The sequence below is a fragment of the Armigeres subalbatus genome, chromosome 1, assembly GCF_024139115.2.
Source record: "Armigeres subalbatus isolate Guangzhou_Male chromosome 1, GZ_Asu_2, whole genome shotgun sequence".
In the NCBI taxonomy this organism is placed as follows: domain Eukaryota; kingdom Metazoa; phylum Arthropoda; class Insecta; order Diptera; family Culicidae; genus Armigeres; species Armigeres subalbatus.
Genome location: NC_085139.1, coordinates 97,733,600 through 97,755,464, shown reverse-complemented (window position 1 = coordinate 97,755,464; position 21,865 = coordinate 97,733,600). Strand labels below are relative to the sequence as shown.

At 41.1% G+C, this 21,865-nt stretch overlaps 2 protein-coding genes across 2 annotated transcripts in view; both read right to left on the bottom strand.

Annotated features, from left to right (window-relative positions):
- Window positions 1–5,268, bottom strand: part of LOC134218161 (SKI family transcriptional corepressor 2) — a 90,723-nt gene extending 85,455 nt beyond the window's left edge. Inside the window, 1 exon segment of the mRNA XM_062697059.1 lies at window positions 5,214–5,268. Coding sequence (XP_062553043.1) covers window positions 5,214–5,268 — 55 coding nt within the window.
- The window catches only part of LOC134203426 (ubiquitin-like protein 3), a 291,816-nt gene that overhangs the window by 143,641 nt on the left and 126,310 nt on the right, over window positions 1–21,865 (bottom strand). The gene's annotated exons all lie outside the window — the stretch shown is intronic.

The window sequence follows — 21,865 nt, the reverse complement described above, 5'->3', positions numbered from 1 at the left end:
CGTAAGCCACTCTGCATACTTAGTTCTTCAAAAATTGTCAAGAGTAAACATTTCTAAAAGGACAAGACTTACAAAAAAGTGTTGTATGGCGGACTGTCGTGAAATTCCCAGAAGTTTTTTGGAAAAATATTCAAAAAATGAAAAACAGATTTCCACACGTAAATAAATTTTCGAACATTTTTTTTTGTTTTTTATGGCCAGAATACAGATTATCGGACCAAGATTCAGAATATATCAAAATCTCATCTTGGCCTAAAATGTCACATACGCAGTTTCTCACACAAACGGTACAAATTTATAAAAGATTGAAGAAAAACTAAAGTTTGGAAGTCACTTTTTAGTCACTATTTGCTCACAATTTTTATTATTTTATTTGCTAACATCACTATTATTTATCCCTAAATCCGCTACCAGCCCTTCAAGTGGTTGACAAGATCATTGATTGAATAATAATTGTGTCTTCATCGATGTGGCTGTCGTCTGTGTGAAGTGAAATTTTCTCGCAAGATTCTGACTTCGGTTTTGTTGCTATTTTGTAGGGATTGGTAGTGCTTATTATTGAAAATAAATTGGATCTTTTCAAAAACACAATTTTCTACAGGAAAAAGTTGATTCAATTTTTTTTTAAGTATAAAAGATAATCGCTAAGCGACGGTAGAAAATTAAATAACTACAGTAGTGGAATCGTGCGTTGGAAGGGGACACACCAATAAATGTGTTCGCATGGATGGTATCTGGAGCATTTAACAACCTAATATTGACATGACGCTACAATCACCTTTGCACCAAAAGATTTTAAGTAGTTTACGTAGAGCGGTCGTGTCTTGTACACAACTCTTCTGATTTTTTGGATCTTGATTGCTGTAAATCTTTTGAAATAACTACAGCTTTGAAATTCGTTTCTCTCTAAATCATTCGATGCAACTATACCGACATGGATAGGTCTTTTTTAATCAAAATGTAAAATACTATGTGGGTGTATCCAATTCAGGTCACGCTTTGATTCGTAGCGCACGGCTCATTAAAGTTCAGGGGTCATTCATCCTCATGTAAATCCATCTCTGCTGACGGCCCAGATTTCCCTTTCATATGCTGTCATCGACAGATACGTGCTACCCGAGCCGAAACATGTGCATTCACTCGTCATCAGTTTATATTATAAAAAGGAGGCCCATTGAAAGATATCAATAATTAAAGAAGTGGCAGTTTCACTCTTCGGAAACCAGTTCGAAACCCCTTTCCACGTGAGCTCCGTCCGTACGGATGTCAGTAGCACGTTTTTTCAACGCTTTTCTCTCAGAGGATACGAGGGGGCAGTCAGCAGAGCCTAAAGCAGTACTCAGTCAGCCATGATAAAAGCAGATCAGCATCCTTCTGCACTGTAGCGCTACTGAAAGCAACTTTTATTTTATATTGATGGTTGTTAGTTCATATTGCTTGCTACCCGTGTAGACCCAAAGACGCGCGAAACTGACGTTCACTGGCGCCGTCGCCGGTCGTCGGTAGGCACAGCACCTCCACTCTGTCCTGATGACATCCATAGCAATTGGCTCACCCACTGTCATGCGAAAGTACCCCATCGGCGCGCGGTGCAAACCAGTACCAGTTTGTTATGCGGTGCGGGCTGCATGAACCGAGGCACAACACGCGAAAAACTAGGTCAACATGAAGTAATGCTCTCCGGCCGAGTGTGTTTGTGCACTGCACAGCCTCTTGTTTCTTTCTTGAGCTTCCTTTCCGCTACTCTGTCGTACGGCGGTTTTTATTGGCTTCGTAACCACAAAGCCTATTCTGGCAGTGTGGAAAGATTGACATCTACCCGGCACGAAAGAATCGTGTATTTGTATTTTATTAGAAGGGTTTTTTTTCTAGAATTTTTATATTACTGCATACTTTGCATAAGTATGACCTTCGCTTATGTGTTTTCGGGATTTTCAGAGTAACTCTACACCTTTTTTTAATATCTTGTAAAAATATGTACTAAAACTTACAGTTGCAATTTACCTTCTTTAATACTCGAAATCTTGCACCACTGGAGCACCATATAACCCGATCGTATCACATTCTTTGGTTTCCATGCTGCAGTAAATCCCTTTCGTAACTCCACCCTACAGCCTTTAAATCCCAACTACAAAGCACCAGAAAGAAGAACTGCTGAGTGGCCATCGCTAAAGGAAGCTGTCTATTACTATAACCAACCGTCAGGAGATCCCGCACCGGTTCACGCATCACTGCGCACACGGCCGTAGTCATCGTTTAGTGTGCAAGCCTTGGGAATGAACCGTAATTTATTGCCTTTAAACGGAGCGACACGGAATTGCCAGCCCCAGCCAGCAGCAGCGGGCACTTATACGTTACGTGTCCATGCTGGCCCCAGCCAGCCGAGAGGGCCTCAAGCTGAGAAAAGTGATTCATTGCGCGCTAGTTTAGATTTGCCTCCTCCTGCGGTGGTTAATTGTATCGGAGATAGGGAAGGGAGGTTTCTCGAGATGTGAACGGCGAACACTTCCGTTCCTCTCCGACCGCCTGGCCGTCGTTGACGACGACGACGTTCCTCGCCCTCACGTCAACTCGATCAGAATGTGTTATTTCTCCACCACATGAGATAATTGCCATCGTCGTCGTTGGCCGGTCGTACCAATATAACTTGTAGACGGCTGACTGGCTGGGAAGGGAACTTCAATTGCTGTGAACGCAACTTAGCTATCGTAGGTACTGACTTTCCCAGCATGGGAAAACGATTTTAAACTGGTTGCAATCGGAGAATTATTGCAATCGCACTTTGCCGGGTAGTGATTACCGTTAAAGCTAGTTAATTTATTGGATTTAGTTCGGCCGACTTCTGAGGGAAATGGACCTGCTAGGGAAGGATACCTTTCGAAATTGGTAGAAGAATCATTTGTGAATCTAATCTCGAAGTTCTAGCAGTTCTAGAGTTCGTTTGTAGAGTTCTCGACATATTTTTCAGTATTTGTCCAAATAATCACCCTTCTCATATTCCATCATCCGCAAGGACGTATCCAAGACAGATGTTGGCTGTTTACGAATGCCTTGCTCTCGTCCGGAAGGCATTGATTGCTGGCAAATCGTTATTTGTGGGTGACGGACAAAAGTAATGCTTGTGATAATTGTTCAGATCACACAAGAGCTCAGAACTCCGAGTGCAAGCACAAATCTATAGACAACTTGTGATACTTTTTTTAGACAATATTTTAAACCCAACAAATCGTGTGACCTTCCAAAATTCAGATTTGCGTCCCTTGTCGAGCTTGTTCTAGCTACAAAGCTGAAAACGACATCCAGCGAATCAAAGTCGATTACAGTTGCACTTACTCGGAGGCCAGAAGAATCCTACAATATGTGAAAAGTCCCCGCAAGACCACCGACTCAGTTGCCACTGCAAACAAAGTTCCTGCTTTGCTAAAAGAGATGAGAGCTATGTGCTCGAAGCTGGAATCCCTCTGACTCGAAGTCCAAGTTGTACAAGTTGTACAAGTTCCTCCCATAGCCACGATTCGCCAAAAAACGATAATTTTGCCTCTGCAGTTCAATCATCTAAGTCGCTGTCTAAAGTTTCTCCATCTGTCGCTACCACCAGCGACGAATCTCCCACCGTCCGCCCCGCTCCACAGATCTAACAAAATTAGAACGCTAACACCTCACCTCGACAAGTTTTGGGAAATTTCTCGGAAAAATGTTTCAAAAAGGGTCGTTTGGCTGAAAATCATTTGATGGAAAGCCAGTTAGCCGAATGTCACTTGGCCGAATAACACGTTAATTCGAAAATCATTTAGACGAATTGAACGTCCGGTCGAAACGGTTATTAGGTCGAAAACGATTTGGCTGAAAATGTCATTTGGTCGAAATACGGTCGAACTGATACTTTGTTCGAAAAAGCAGTTTGCCCTAACAGATGGTTTTGCCGAATAGGTCATGTGGCCGAAATAGTCGTTTGGCAGAAAGGGTCGTTTGACCAAAAATGTCACTTAACCGAACAGGTCGACATTTTTGGACCAGTTTGGTCGAGCGTGCAGTGTGCATTTCGGCCAAATTACATTTTCAGTCAAATGGCCATTTTTGTTTCACGACCATTTGGCTTTGGTTTGGTATTGGATCTATCAACGAAAACTTCCGAAAAACGGCCTTTCCCGTTGTTTGGCTGAAAGTGTCATTTGACTGAAAGCGACATACGACCGAGAAAGACAAACGGTCAAACTGGTAGCCAACTGGCCAAAAAAGTCGTTTGGAATATGAGATCATTTGACCAAACGGGTCATACGACCGAAAGTGTCTTCTTCTTCTTCTTCTTCTTATTGGCATTACATTCCCCACTTGAACACTGACGCCTCTCAACTTAGTGTTTTGCATTCGTATATCATGAGGCTAACACGATGATACTTTCATGCCCAGGGAAGTTGAGAAAATTTCCAACACAAAAATTTCCTGGACCAGACCGGGAATCGGTCTTCTTCTTCTTCTTCTTCATTGGCATTACATCCCCCACTGGGACATTGCCGCCTCGCAGCTTAGTGTTCACTAAGCACTTCCACAGTTATTAACTGCGATTAACTAACTATCATGAGGCTACGATGATACTTTTATGCCCAGGGTAGTCGAGACAATTTCCAATCCGAAAATTACCTAGACCGGCACCGGGAATCGAACCCAGCCACCCTCAGCATGGTCTTGCTTTGTAGCCGCGCGTCTTACCGCACGGCTAAGGAGGGCCCCTTGGGAATCGGTCATATGGTCATATGATCAAAAAAGTCGACCTGATCGACCAAATGGCCCTTTTTTCGAAACGGCCATGTTGACCAAACGACATTTTCGCCAAAGATGAGGTTTTCATGTACCATTGCAAAGCTTAAAACCTCAGCTTTTAGATAATTTAGTCTGTTTTGCACGTTTAGATTAATATAAAATAATAGAAGAAAAACTAGCATTATATTAACACTTCACTATAAAATGCCGTAAGCCTAATGTCCCCAACTTTCCACTCAGCTGTATATGGGGCAATAAAGTATAGCCCTAGTATCACCTTCATTTTCATTTATTTAGTATACATCTAAACAGATAAACACTGAATCAACATTTGACGCCACAATACACGGTTCGAGGCCGCATCTCTCCATCCTCGAATGCCCTTACGCTCGCCATTTCGTTTTGCACCTGGTCTGCCCACCTCGCTCGCTACGCTCCACGCCTTATCGTACCTGCCGGATCGGAAGCGAACACCAGCACCAGCTTTGCAGGATTGCTGTCCGGCATTCTTGCAACATGCCCTGCCCATCGTACCCTTCCGGCTTTAGCTTCCTTCTGGATACTGGGTTCGCCGTAGGGCTGGACGATATAAAATTATTTTTTTTCTACCAGCATGGCTGCTACTACACTGCGGGCAATTTTCACGGCCAATGATGATTCTTCATGATAAATCTATATTCAACTGGAACTTGGCTTGCTTTTCAACTTTGTAGTCAATTAGCATTTCCACACTTACGCAAATTTCATATTATTGAAAACTTTTCTATATCGAATCGTAGGCATTGCACCATTCGGTGTATATTCGCATTTATACCATTTTAATTTACCGGAAGTAAAAGGATATAGTTTGCTTGATTTTTATTATCTGTTTCCTTTTCAGAAACGGAATTTGACCAATAAACAACAAAATCTTAAATATGCGAATGTCCAGTTGGGAAAATTTATGTGTTTATTGTTTTCTTTGTTTAAAATATTTGGGGAACATGGAACAGAAACATCTGTTTTTAGCCATTCGATTGACCATAGTTCACGAAGTTCAACATAAACATTGTGTTCTTGTACAATACCATTATAAACCTAATTAAAACTACTAAGTTTTATTTAGGTTATGCGTAAGACAAGTCTTAGACCAATATATTTGGCTTTATGACAGTTTTCAAAATTGGTTTTATTAGAGTCCTCAAGATAATCATTAGGCCCCTAATAAGCTCATAAAGCATTTGACTGTGGTTTTATTGAACATTTTATTACGATTTTGAAGATAGTTACAAGTCTTCCAATAAGGCTAATCTCGCGGCATTGAGCACAGCAGCGATAAAGCCGTTAAAAAACTTAAATAAATCTATGAAGTCATGAAATTGTTACTTGGGTAGTGTCCAATCTACGAATTACATCGTAACAATGGTAATGCTGATGCTAATGCTAGAAGGGCCGTTTGGCCGAATGACATTTGGCCGAAACCCTAGCAGCACACATGTTCCACATAGCCTACTGCAACTCAAATATGACCAGATTTAGTTACAATGAAGTTACTGCAACCATTTATGTCCAACTTGTGTTGCTCGGGAAGTTGTTTGGCCGAATATACAGTTTAGCCGAACAGACCATTAGGCCGAATAGAACATTTGGCTGAATATGTCATTTGGCCGAATAGGACATTTGGCCGAATAGTATATTGAGCCGAAAAGGACGCTGTGCACCTCGCCTTCTTGTTCCCGTCGGATCGTTGTCGAGAACCATTTTCACCGGATTACTGTCCGACATTCTGGCTACGTGTCCGGCCCACCGCAGTCTTCCGATTTTCACGGTGTGAACGATGGATGGTTCTCCCAACAGCTCATGCAACTCGTGGTTCATTCGCCTCCTCCACGTACCGTCCGCCATCTGCACCCCACCATAGATGGTACGCAACACTTTCCTTTCGAAAACTACCAGTGCGCGTTGGTCCTCCACGAGCATCGTCCAGGTCTCGTGTCCGTAGAGAACTACCGGTCTTATAAGCGTTTTGTAGATACAGGTAATCTTCGATATAACGTACCCCCGATATAACGTACACTCGATATAACGTCACTCGATATAGCGTACATTTTTCCCCGTTATAACGTACACTTTGAAAAATAATTTTAATTTTGGTAGTTACTGCAAAATAATTTACTTAATCGTTATGATCATTCATGTAGGGATGGCATTATTGTATGGAGTCTAATTTTATCAGCTAGAGGCATTAATTACTGTTTTCCCCACTTTGCACTATCCTCAGAATATTCTCCCGAGGTATTGGATGATATTGAGTTAATGAGGTTTTAGGCATGTCTAGTTGATATTAGTCGAAGTTGTTGTTGTTTGTTGTTGTTGTTTTCAGGTCTAAGTCAGCTAATGTCGAGTGAAGTAATGGTATTGTAGATCCAAGCTTGAAATGTGTACCAGATTATTTTAAAATTAATCCTAGAAAAAATTCCAGGAGAAGCTCCTAAAATATTTTTTGGTGAATTTTGTAGAGAACTCCTGTAGAAAATTCTAAAATAGTTTCAAAAAGAATCTCCGAATTAATTCTTTAAAAAACTGAATAAATTTACGAAACGAATTCGTAAAGTAATTTCTGGAAGAATATTTTAAGGAATGTACAATGGTATTTTTGAAGGAATTCTTAAAAGAATCTCCGAAGGAGTTTCCTGAATATATTTTCAAGCAATTCCTAAAGGAATTTTGGAGGGAGCTCAAAATAGAATTTGCGAAGAAATTCCTAGATTTCTACAGGAATTCCTTGGGAAATTCCTGCAGGAACTCCGGCAATTCCCGGAGGGATTTCTTCAAAACATCATCTCGAAATGAATCCAGTAATTCCTTCAAAAATTCTTTCAGGAATTCTTTCGGTATTTCCCTTAGACATTAGGTCAATACTTTCACATCGTATTCTTTCTTTAATTTCTTTCAAGAAAATCCTAAGACCTCCGGACCCCCTTCGGAAACTCCTTGAGCAACACTTTTAGAAATCATCTCAGGAATTTCTCAAAAAATTCTAGAATAAAAGTGATGAGTGTTTCCGAAAAATTCTTGAAAATGTAGTCTAATGCATTAATTGTTTGAGAATGGCAGGTAAGACTCGTCTCGTAGGTTTTCCCAGTACTTTAGCAACTGCAGTAGAGCAGGGCATGATTAGACTCCACCGCCCTATAAGACCGCATCCAACCACTCACAATAGTCCTCCAACCCAACACCAGAAGGCCAGAAGTATCTTCGTTAATTCTCCTAAAATCATGCGGTCACTATTCCAAAGTATTTTAAAACGTACGGATGTTACAAAGTTACCAAAGTTGGAAGTTGAAGAGTAGAGAGAAAGTACTTGGGACAAGAGAAGGCGTTGAGGACAACCCCATGGTCTTTACGTTGAAAACCCCAGCAAGAACCACCGTAATTCCCTGGTTCCGTATTCGGCCCAATCCGGCATTGTTTCCGCTGATAGTCGATCGCCCTTCTTATTGGTCGAGTTGTAACGAAGCAAGAAGCGAGGAAGATCTCCAAGCCACCCAGCGATACCACCAGTAAGCTCCTCCTCCTCCTCCTTTAAACTCCTCCTCAATGTTTCTTCGAAAAGAATGAATTTTAAGAATTACTTCAGAATCTACCGAATGAGTTCCTTTGGAATTCAAAACTTCTTCCTGGAATTCTTTAGGAAATTCTTCGAATCATTCATTTAGAAATATATTCAAGATTTCCTTTTAAACATTATCCGGAAAAACCTTCCGAAACTCCTTTTGAAAGATCTACGGAAAATATTTTGGTAATTCTTTCGGATATTCCTTCAAAAATTCCTTTGGAGATTCGTTCTGGAATTCCTTTACAAATTCCTTCGGAAAGTTATTAAGGTTTTGAAAATACGCTTAAGAATTTCTTCGGAAGTTGCTTTAGATTTTTTTAGGAATTCATTTAAGAGTTCCTTCAGGAATTCCACCGGAAATCCCTATGGAAATACCTTAGGAAATTTCTTCAGAAATTCATGTTACCGTCGAACTTAATTTCTAAACTAAAAAAAAAGACGTTAATTTTTTTTTTAAATCGGGATTTCCTAAAAAGTCCTCCAGAAATTCGTTTAGAACTTTCTCCAGCATATATTTCAGATCCTTCTGCAGGAAATTACTTTGCATATTCCTTAGTTTTATTCAGCAACTCTTTTAGAAATTTCTTCGGAAATTCCTCTGGAATTTTCTTCAGAGTTTCCAGAATTTCTTTAAACATTTCTCAGGAAATTCCTTTAGATTGTTTTTCGGTAATACTAGCGGAAAATGCTTCGGAGAATTCTTTTGATTTTTTAGGCATTCCTTTGAGAAATAGTTTGGAAATGCCGTTTGGAATTTCTTGGCATATCCTTTAAAATTCCATCAAAAATTCCTTCAAACATTTCGTTGAAAATTCCTTCAAGGAAGTATTAAAATTTCTGGAAGAATACATCCAACAAAATATCGGATAGAATTCATGTATTTTGTATGATTTAGTTGAAGAAAAGAATTCCTAAAGGAATCTCTGAAAAAAAATATCAAAGGAATTTCCGATTAAAAAATCATACATAAAATTACGCAGACTTTTATTCAGGAACTTCTCTAGAAAATCCATCGGAAATTTTGAATAAAATTGATAAAAATTACCGTGACATCAGCTTTTTTTCAGAATGTCGTTGGCGTATATAATTAAATATTTATGAAAATATTCAATTTAGCGAGTCACGTGCCCCATCGTGTCCTAGTTTAAATCCACTAAAGATCGCGGATACTCAATATATAAAACAAACGGTGCAACGAAAAACAAGCAAGCCCTTTCCAGTGCCTCTTAGCCTATTTCCTGTACTTGATATAGAAATCAAATGACGAATACAATTCTTCGGGTCATTTTTCTTAGCAACGAACAAGTTTGTAGGAATTGTTGACAAGAAAAGCTGTTTCACACTGCTAGCTGCGCATTATATAAAAAAATAAAATTCGCCCATAAAGTACATGATAGTACAAAATTTATGTAGTGTAAAATAAGGATGATTACTCATGCTTCGATATAACGTACAATTCGATATAACGTACAAACTTGAAATCGAAATGTACGTTATATCGAAGTTTACCTGTAGTCAGTTTGGTACGGCGGCGAGCTCTATTCGATCGGAGTGTCTTGCGGAGTCCAAAGTACGTACGATTTCCAGCCACTATGCATCTCCGAATTCCTCTGCTGATATCGTTATCGGCGGTCACCAGTGAGCCCAAATATAGAAACTCGTGGTGGGTGGCTTACATCGGCCTCTCTTGAGCCTCTTCCTATCATGTACTTCGTCTTCAACGTGATAATGACTAGTCCAATCCGTTTAGCTTCGCTTTTCAGTCTGATGTACACCCAAGAAACAAACCTGACAATTATTGTATAAAATCTGGGCATATACAATTCTGTAAGCTTTTTATACAAATATTGTAATAAAATAATACAAATCTGTATTATTTTAATACAATATTTGTATAAAAAGCTTACAGAATTGTATATGCCCAATTATTATACAGTTTCTGTAAGGTTCTTATGCAGAACTGTATTAAAATCTGCCATCCCCTGGTTGGGTGTAGGCTTCCTCCATCCTCTCAAAGTTACGTGCCATGATATCAATGTCGTCGGCGAAACCAAATAACTGGACGGACTTCGTGAAAATCGTACCACTCGTGTCAATCCCTGCCCTTCGTATTACTCCCTCCAAAACGATGTTGAATAGCAGACATGAAAGACCATCACTTTGCCGTAACCCTCTACGCGTTTCGAAGGGACTCGAGAATGCCCCTGAAACTCGAACTACGCACATCACTCGATCCATCGTCGCCTTGATCAACCGTATCAGTTTATCTGGAAATCCGTTTTCGTGCATTAGATGCCATATCTGGTCCCGATCGATTGTATCATATGCGGCTTTGAAGTCGATAAATAGATGATGTGAGGGCACGTTGTATTCGCGTATGGCGAACACCTGGTCTGTGGTAGAGCGTTCACCCATAATTCCCGCCTGGTTCTGCCCCACGAATTTTCTTGCAATTGGTGTTAGTCGGCGGCATAAAATTTGGGAGAGTACCTTGTAGGCGCCGTTCAGCAATGTGATTGCGCGGTAGTTGCTACAATCCAGCTTATTGCCCTTTTTGTAGATGGGATACACGACACCTTCCATCCACTCCTGCCGCAGAACCTCATCCTCCCAAACCTTGGTAATCACCCAATGCAGCGCTCTAGCCAGTGCCTCACCACCGTGTTTAAATAGCTCTCCTGGTAGTTGGTCAACTCCAGGGTCTTTGTTGTTTTCCAGCCGGCCGATCTTCTCCTGGATTTCCTGGAGATTCGGAGCCGGAAGTCGCATGTCCTGCGCGCGTACTTCTAGGTTCATTACCATGCCGCCACCGTTGTCTACCATATCGCCATTCAGGTGCTCTTCGTAGTGCTGCCGCCACCTTTGGATCACCTTACGCTCGTTCGTAAGAAGGTTCCCGTTTATGTCCTTACACATATCGGGCTGTGGCACGTGACCCTTACGTGAACGATTCAACTTCTCATAGAACTTTCGTGCGTTATTAGCGCGGTACAGTTCCTCCGTCTCTTCACGGTCTCGATCTTCCTGCTGGCGCTTTTTCCTCCGGAAAATCGAGTTTTGTCTGTTCCGCGCCCGTTTGTATCGTGCCTCGTTCGCCCTCGTGCGGTGTTGCAGCAATCTCGCCCATGCTGCATTCTTCTCCTCAACTAACTGCTCACATTCGCCGTCATACCAGTCGTTTCTCTGATCCGGAGGCACCGTGCCTAGTGCAGCGGTTGCGGTGCTACCAATGGCGGATCGAATATCTCTCCAGCCATCTTCAAGAGATGCTGCGCCTAGCTGCTCTTCCGTTGGGAGTGCCACTTCCAGCTGCTGCGCGTAGTCTTGGGCTAGTCTACCGTCTTGTAATCGCCCAATGTTTAACCGCGGCGGACGACTCCGACGCGTGTTGTACACCGTCGAGAGTTTTGAGCGCAGGCATACTGCAACGAGGTAGTGGTCAGATTCAATATTCGCACTGCGGTAAGTGCGTACGCTCGTGATGTCGGAGAAGAATTTATTGTTAGAACGTGGTCGATTTGGTTTTCCGTTTCTTGGTTAGGTGAACTCCATTTGGCCTTGTGGATATTTTTGCGGGGAAGAAGGTGCTTCGGATTACCACTCCGCGGTAGGCTACGAAGTTTATGCATCGTTGGCCGTTGTCATTCGATACGGTGTGCAGACTATCCGGTCCGATTACCGGTCTATACATTTCCTCCCTTCTTACCTGTACGTTCATGTCACCGATGACGATTTTGACGTGCCGCAGTGGGCATCCATCGTATGTCTGCTCCAGATGTGCGTAGAACGCTTCTTTCTCGTCGTCGGGTCTCCCTTCTTGTGGGCAGTGCACGTTGATGATGCTATAGTTGAAGAAACGGCCTTTAATCCTCAGCTTGCACATCCTTGCGTTGATTGGCTGCCACCCAATCACGCGTTGGCGCATCTTACCCAGCACTATGAAGCCGGTTCCCAGCTCGTTGGTGGTGCCACAGCTTTGGTAGAAGGTAGCCGCTCGATGCCCGCTTTTCCACACTTTCTGTTCTGTCCAGCAAATCTCCTGCAGCGCCACGACGTCGAAGTTGCTGCCCCAATGACACAAAACAAACGCAAACACCACCATGGCCACGAACGTTCGAACCAGCAGTTAATCGTGTCGTTATCGAGTGCAATTTCTGTTGCCAGAGATGAAACTTACAACTGTGTTGGTGCGAATGCTCCGATAAAGTATAATGGCAATAAACATCATCAAGTCGGCTCTAAACTTAAAAGCGCGTACTTTGTTCGTCGATTAGTTTTCGTGTTCAACACGTTCCACTTTGCAAGCTTTGAAAAGCTTTGCTCGTTGCGTTAGCGTTATCGATATTGCCGTAGCGAGGATTCTAACCCATCGAGCGAACGTAATTTATATTATAGCATGGTAGCTGCTCAATGCTCGTAGTCCCGATTATATGGGAAAAAATGGAAAACTGCCTAAACCATTTTCCTTGTCAGCTGCGAACGCATTAATCAATCTTGATGAAATTAAATAGCATGTAATTAGAAGAGTGGCTCTGCGGAATGCAACTTGTTGCGATAAAATCAGTTAAGTCTAAGTACATGAAAATCGTGTGAGTTTTTGAGGTTGAAAAAGTGACCATACAGACACACAAACATACACACACACATACATACACACACAGACATCACCTCGATTCATCAAACTGAGTCGAATGGTATAAGAAACTTTACTATCAGATGTTCCTGTAAAAAGTTCGTTTTCAGAGTGAAATGATAGCCTTTCGGTACAACTTTGTTGTACGAGAAAGGCAAAAAAGAATTTTGAAATTTTATTTTAATCTACTCTAAGACATGCATTAAGGATTTTATTATTGACCATTATAAAAAAAAATCCCAATTCTGAACAACTGAATATAACAAACAATAGTCAAAGTACTCTGCCTAAAGCTGGTTTTGGGAATTAGAAGGCTAAAAAAATAGTTTTAGGAAAAATGTTAAAAGACAAATGTGAAAAGAGCAATAGGGTGGGATTATTGATTTCCCGTGCCAAATCCCTTTTTCATGAATTTAAGTGGGAAAAATGTGCGGATAAGAATAACAAGAATATCAACAAGGAAAGAACATTAATAAAATGTAATTTTAATTTGGCGCATGAGTATTCTAATGTAGTATGTCAAATCTAATCAATTCACAGTCCCTTTTGATCGAAATTGATTTATATGACACTAAAAGTAGCATCACACCTCGGGAATCTTGTCCATTGGTTTTGTTCCCATGTGCTCACAAAAAAGCGGGACTCATGCAATTTCGTCGCGAAAAGTAAAAAAAAATCATGGTCGATTTTCAGTCTGGTTTGTAAACCTGTAGTAAAGCTGTAGCTCGGATTCTCGTAGAACTCCGCCGGAATGTATTTTAAATCGGGACGAATTACTAATTTTTCATAACGGAATCCCATAAATCTAGTCCCCACACACATGATAGTGAAATTTGCAGACAAGCTCCTGATTTATAAACTTGCCTAAAAGTTCCTTTCCCTCGGTTTGAAACTGCTTTAAACTCGATTGATCGATAAATGGACAACGGCATAGATAGTATTCTTTTAAAAGCAACACTAATAACATTAATATCCAAGAGCGTAGCCAAGGGGGCTGCACCCCGCCCCCCCCCCTTTCCCTAAATTGTGGAAAAATTGAACGGGTACTGAAATGAATTCCTCAAACATGTGCACTTTACGATCCAATCATATACAGAATAGGTGGTTGAAATTCAAAAGATTCCCAAAATCTATTAGGACATCCAGGATCCATAATATATGAAAGTTCAAAACAACTCCAAACATTTTGTTAAGAAAATTATTTTGAGCTTTTTAGTGGAATGTCTTCACTTGTCATAAGACGAGTTCGTACAATCCCATTGAATTCCACCACTCAATTGTATCTTGACAGATACGTATTTCGACCTCAACAGTAAGGCCGTCTTCAGTGTCAGTAAGGCCGTCTTGACTCGACGAGTCGAGTCAAGTACGCGACACTGAAGACGGCATTACTGTTGAGTTAGAAATACGTATCTGTCAAGATACAATTAAGTGGTGGAATTCAATGGGATTGTACAAACTAGTCTTATGACAAGTGAACTCGAAACATTTCGAGCTCAAAATTCTCCTTGAAATCCTTCTAGAAGCTCCCTTGGGAACTTCTGAATTCCTCCGGAAAGTTATCCACAAATTCCTCTGAAAATCGTTCGAAAATCCTTCTCATGTAATTGTAATTCCTCCTTATCTAGAAACCCCCCACTATTTTTATAGGAAATTCACGAGGAAATTCATTGAAGATTTCTTTTCTTCTCTCCAAGATTTACTTCTAGATATTTCTTCGGCTATTCTCTCTTCAGGAAGAATCCGGCATTTCCTTCAGGCATGCATTCGAGAGTTCCGTCAAGAATACATACGGAATTTCTTCCCAAAATTCTACCAGAAGTTTCTTCAAACATTTTCGACGGAAATCCTCCGATTTAGCACCATAATTTCACTTGTAAATCTATAAGGGGTTACTTCCTGGAAATTTTCCGGGAATACCTCCAAACATTCAATAGCGAAATCATCTAGCATTCCAATCTGGAATTATTTTCGCAATTACTTCAGAATATCCTTCAAGAAATCCTCTAGAAATATCTTCATGAATTTCTCCTGGAATTCGTCCAAGTATTTCCCCAGAAATTCTTACATATATTTTCTCAGGAGTTTCTTCAGGTACTTCTCCAGGAATTCCTTCAGGAATTTCTCCGGGAGATTTTCCGCGGAAGTGTACTAGAATTCCTTCCGGACTTCACTTGGAATTTAGAGGAATTTAGAAATTTCTTCGGAACAATCCGCAGGGATTTTCTTCAGCAATTCATCTGGGAATACTTTCAGGATTTCATCTGGGAATTTCTGCATTAATTCCTCGGTATTTTACTGGGAATTCCTTCAGATACTTTTTCGGAAATTCCTTTAGGAACTTCTCTAAGAATTATTTCAGGACTTCCATGTAGGAATTCCTCCGGAAGTGCTTGTGGCAGTTCCTTCGGGAGTTCTTCCAGGAGTTTTTCCAAGAAATTCTCCGGTAATACCTCCAGGAACTTTACTGGGAATTCCTGGACGATATTTGGCAGGAATTTCCAGAAGTTCCTCGGAGAATTTCTCTGGGAGTTCTCACGGGAATTCCTCCAGGAGGTTCTTTTAAGAATTCTTCCAGGAGTTCCTCCTGGAGTTCTGACAGAAGTTCTTTTGGGAGTTCATCCAGGAGTTCTTACGAAGTTTCTCAAAAATTTCCTCCGGAAATTCTTCCTATAGTTCTTCAAGAAATTCCTCCAGAAGATCCACCGGAGTTCCTCCGAGAATTCCTTTGATAATTTCTCCGGAAATTCCTATAGAAAATCCCCAGGAGTTCCTCCGGAAATTACTCTGGGAGTTCCTTTTCAGAAAAACACCCGGAGAAACTGCCGGAGTAACTTCTGGAGAGATTCTTGTAGAAACTGCTGGTGGATCTCCTGGAGGAATTCTGAAGGAACTTCCGGATGAGCTCCCGTAAGAACTCCCGGAGGAATTTCTCGAGGAACTCCTAGAAGAATTCTTAGAGGACCTCCTGAATGAGCTCCCAGAGAAACTATCGGAAGAACTTCGGGAGGAATTTCCAGCTTAATTTCTGAAGAAAGCCTAAATGATTTCCTTAAAAAGCCTGAATAATTTCCTGGAATAGCTTCTGGTGGAACTCCCGGAGGAATTCTCGGAGAATCTCCCGGCTGAATTGCTGATGGAATTCCCGGAGGAACTCTCGAAGGAATTTTCTGGAAGAATTTCTGAAGAAACTCCCTGGAGAATTTTCAAAGGAACCCTACCAGAAGCATTCTCGGAAACAAGAGAATTCATCTTATAGACAAATCTCGTCTAGCTGAAACCTTTGTTGGGGTTTGTAGCTGGACCATCATCATCATCAGAGGACCTCCCGGAGAATTCCCTGAGGAGCTCGCAGAGAAATTCTCGGAGGAGCTTCTGGTGTAAAATCTATATAAATTCCTGAAGAAGCCTAAATAAATTCCAATTCTGCCGAAATTCCCGGAAGAATTTTCAGAGGAACTGCCGATAGAACTACCGGAATAATTCTCGAAGGAAATCCTAGAGAAATTCTTGGTGGAAATGCCGGTGGAACTCCTGGAAGAATTCCAGGAGGAATTTTCGGAGAAACTCCTGGAGGATCTTGAAGTTTCCACCGGAATTCTTTTAGGATTTCATTGCGAATTAATCTAGGAATTCCTCCGAAAATTCCGTTGTTGATTTCATTTTCGGTATAATTTCTGTATAAATTTCCGGTGGAATTCCTGGAGAAATTCTTTGAAATTTTCACAAGAAATTATTCGAAACAATTCACGGAAAATTTTATGGAATTTACACAAGAAATTCAAAGATTTTTCGTGAAATTCTCAGGAATGTTTACTGGCAATTCTGCGGAATTTTCGGAATATTCTTATTCTTAAAAATTATGGGAAGCAGCACGAAACTATTTGAATTATTGCAGGAATTCTGCTGAGCTTATAAAGAAGTTCGTGAAGATTTTCTTGGAGTAAATAATGGTGGAATTTTCGAAGCGATTCCCGGCAAAATTTATGGTGGAATTCCCGAAGACACTGCCGAAGAAGTTGCTGGAGGCATTCCTAAAGAATCCCTGATGGAATTTCGGATAGAATGCCAGGAGCAATTGTCGAAGGAATTCCTGGTGAAAGCTTGCATATTGATGTTTGTGCCTATTTTATAATAAATATTATTTCAGAGAGGATTTGTTTAGAAATTCAGATGTATGGTTCTAGTTTTCTTAAACTTATGAAAGAATGCAGAATTTTAAAATAATTGTTATAGCCGATTTTATATTCTTTCTGAATACTAAGTTCGTTAATATTTTTCTCACTTTATTTAAAAATATCTGAAGAGCAATAAATCACACATTTTTAAATCCATTATTGTTTCAATCATTATTGTTTCGATTTGGTTTGGATTTGGTTTCATGTGTTAATATTCTTGTGTTTTTATAAAACTACTATAAAACTACGATTGAGAAGACCAAAAAAGTTGCCCCCCATCTCGAAATCCTGGCTGCGCCCATGATAATATCTCACACTTTTTTATGGGTTTCGTCCACTTTCTTTTGAAAGATGACAAATTGAGATTTTTTTTGGTTACGACGGGACAGTACAATAAGGTCTAAAAACGTTAAATATGGTACGTATGGTCAGCCTAATGTATTCTGTAAATTTTCCAGAGAAATCGTGCAGGTATTTCTTAGAGAATTATTTAAGACAGTGGCGCCGGGAGTGGGTGGGACAGGTAGGACATGTCCTACGCATGAATTTTCCTGGGTGGGACAGTCAAAGCATTGTCCTACCCATGATTGTGGTAAGAACATATGAAGTCATTGGATGGCAAGAATTTGTGTGTTAGCAGAAGTTTGCTTTGGATCGCTAAATCCTGGAGGTAATATGAAATCCTAGCAGTTAGAAATAATTGATTGAAATCATTGATTTTTTTACATTTCTGTGGCCGGTGACTTCTTCTAGAAGCTTGTAAATATATTCGATAATCGATAATGGAAAAGCAATTTTTTTCCTAAAAATTGAGGAAATTTTATCAAATTATATAAATATTCAGGCCGCAAGAACTTTTCAAGTTCTGATTATTTTTAGAATTGATTATATTGCAAGCATAACTTTTCCATTTTGAAATGGATTTCATATCAACATGGTACAGTTATGCTTTCAGCGGCAGTATAGGTAAAATTTGCATCAATTTCTCAATACCAGAACTGTTGCCCAAATCGGAGACATAGCCATGGTCTAGCGGCTATAGTTTCTGTCTATGTCAGGAGATCATGAGTTCGATCACTCACAGACTCGCCCTTTCCTATTCTGTATGCCTTAGTTCTTTCTGTGTTTCACGTTCTACCAAAACGATTTTTTCCGTTACAGCTTTCACACTAACAGTTCCAAAACCTCCCGTGGCACCGATGGGAGGACGTTCTCTGCTCCTTTATTAAGTATAGGTGTCCCAACTAACAATTCTTTTCCCTCTACCGTTCACAAGAACGGGGTCAAGACAGTTCTCGACTGCTGAAGAATGCCTTGCTTCCAGTGATCAGTTCAAAATTATCATTTGTGTTAACGGATGTAAGTGACACAATAGTCTTTTTAACGCCTGTGAAGCGCTAAATGCTACTGTTATCGGAATTTCCAATTTGTCCTACCCACGACGAGGAACGTGGATGCGCTTCTGATTTAAGATATTTAAAAAATGTCAGAAGTTTATTCCCAAGGAATTTTTGTGAACATCCGAAGAATTCTGAACAGTAGTACAACCCAGTTTTAAATCTGGAATTGCTTGCTAGAAAAACCCACACAATGTCGCAATTGCAGTCTATCCATTTTCATTGCATCCGGAATTGAAAGCTTCTGGAAAATTATTCCAAGGAATTCCTTAAGACCTTTCCAACAAATTGCTAAACAAATTAAAGACGATAAAATGTAATAAAAATTTCATAATATTTTAAACTGCCTGACATTATTTTAAAATTGATTTATCGCTTGGCTGATTAACCCCTCCCCTAGTGACCCACCGTTTCCAGAAGTCTGGCGCCGCCAGTGGTCTACACTAAAATCTATTACAAAAAGCTATAAGAAGTCAACTGGAAGCTTTGACCATTTCTAAATGTTTCACAAACATAGCGCAAGATTGCAAAAAATACATGTTTTACAAATAAGTCCATGGCCAGAACAGCAATCCGTCGCAGAATGCAGCTCTAATAAAAACATCTTCACAGTGAGAAATCGTTCTCTAGGTCATCTTTGTTGTTGATTCTCTTGTAAACGGTCGATGGCGTAAACAACTTTGCTGTTCTGTGCGTTTGGTACCTACAACAGAGTGTTTCTCCAAATTTCATTCGGAATCTTCGCTCCGGAGTCGCCTGCCCGGAGGCAAAAAGTCGAAAACAGACCCGATAAAACAACACAAACCTCATTTATCGCCTTCTCAGAGCTGTTCGAGCTCACTTGACCGCGCTGCTTATTGCCACTAGCAAGAGCACGGTACGTTTATTTATTCTACTCGGCTGGGTTCACGATAACCGTGCTGGTGTGATTCGTGGACATATCTAAATCCTAATCTATCAAATCACTGGAAATATAAATAATTTCATTTTAAAAAAATACAATTTCACGAATTGTGAATATTGATTTAAAATATTTATAAATTTCAATAAATATATTTATCAGAAGTTTAGTCAAGATCTTCGTCTTAATGAGCATTTAATCTAAATCATCGGAAATAGACAATCGTCCGCTGCCCGAACCGCGCACGGTTCTCCTTCGACGTAAGGCGATATTTCATTTACGGCTTTTTAGGTCTATCAAGGTTGAGAGTTCCGTTGCCTTTTCACGTTTATTTAGCGCTGCTGCTGGCTCCAAACACTTGGAGCGCGAGTTTCTCCTCCACCGCACCAGGGTCAGGGTGGCAAAAAAACGTGAAAATCAATAAGGAGGCTACCACGTGTGAAACCCACACTGCACTGGTTGGTGTTGAGCCGACGGCACTAGCAGATTCGTTTCTGTTATTGGCAAAGGTCTTCTGAAATTTCTTGTGCTCCAATTTGACATGAGCATTCCTCGTATATCGAAGCTTGTGTAGTGGCTGAATTCCGGAGCCCAGAACGTTTGATCGACAAAAGTCTCCGACCAATAATAGACACAAACCAGACGAAGCTGCATGTCACCCTACCAGGTGCTACCAGTGTACAAATCAATGCAGCTTGCACACTGGTGGAGCTTTCACGATGACAATGAAAATAGAATTCATTTCGAAGCACACGGACACGCGAATCTGACCTTCCGTAAATGCGGCACGTGAAGAATAATGATTGCGGGTCACAACACAACAACAACACTTGACTAGAGAAAATTGGATACGAGCTGTCGTACACTGGTCGACCTAGATATCATAAGTCAGGTGTACGTTTTCCTGCACCTGGATGGCAGGGATCCCATCAATTTACCTTTATGGCAGCAATCCGGTTGAACCGATGTGTGTACGTACGTGCGTTACTGACCTAGTGAATGAAGTCGGAGAACCGGTTCGACCTCGATCACAATCGCGGATTACTACACGTGAAACAACCAGCAATAAATAACATGGGGGGAGTGTTGCAACGAGTTTACACGATTTGGACCGTAAAGAACGACGACCAGTTTATTCAAAGAAGTATAGTAGATCGAGAGCGTAATCAGAATGGAGGGCAATGATCTAGCGCTCATTCATGCGTGACGATATTGCTTGATTGCCGAGCAGGTATAGGTCAGTGACGTCAAATACAGAATAGGTAGATCATTTTTTTTGGGAATCTCGGGCTCATTCAGTAGCCGCTAAATTGCGAAGACGGAAGAAGGTCCTTTGTAGTTTAGCTGGTTAAAAGCACCAGTATAGCGTACTAAGGGTTCGAGTCCCATCGAAGGAAAGTGGTTACCCCCAATACATTTTTCATATCAAAATCTTCCACATAATGTACATTCTCATATCGCAGTTTTTCAGAATATTCATGAGATTGGAGCCGGGAATAATATTCTGCCGAAATCTGAGAGAAATACCTACCGAATTCTGAGAGAGATTCATGCCAAAGTTCGATAAAATGTTCATGTCGGAGACTGGAAAGATTCATTCCGCAATTGAAGAAGAATTCTTGCTGGAATCCTAATTAAAAGGATTTCAGACCTAATTTCAAAGAATATTCCTACAGGGACCCCTAACGAACTTTCAGCCCAAATTCAGAAGGGATTTGAGCTTAATCCGAAAAGAGTTTCCGCCTTGTTCCGAGGGGTTTCTGCAACATTCAAAAGGATTTTTGTCGCAATCCGAGACAGATTCAGTGATTTGTAACTTTATCCGGAGACCGGGTGAAATTTCGGTCGGAATCCGAAAGGAATTTCTGTGATAGTCCGAACGGAATTGCTGAAGGGATGCTAGAAGTTTTCGTGTACCAAGAAGAACTCCTTCCAGAAAATTCGTCTTTCGAGAGTGGTAAGAGCAATTCCAATTCTCCAGAACCCGTGAGAAAATGTGGCAGGCTTAGAGCTCTCAGCCGCACTAGACCAGGGAAATAGAGGGGGATGACGCCTCCTGGACCCTGGTCAAGAACAAGAGGAAACCGAAGACGTCAAGGGCCGAAAAGAAGGCCCAGGCGAATGAGGGCAGCAAGCAGTCTAGGGTAGGCCCCAATCGCTTCAGGGGCGATGCCCTAGTCATCAAAACGGACGATGCTAGGTACTCGGACGTCTTGAAGGCAATGAGGAGTGACGTCAAGCTCGGTGAACTCGGCGCCGACGTACGTCGAATAAGACGTACACGGATGGGCGAGAAGATCCTCGAGCTGAAGCGGGGCGTCTCGCAACAGGGTGCCGCCTACAAGAAGTTGGCGGAGGAAGTCCTAGGCGAGACGGTCAAGGTGAGGGCACTCACTA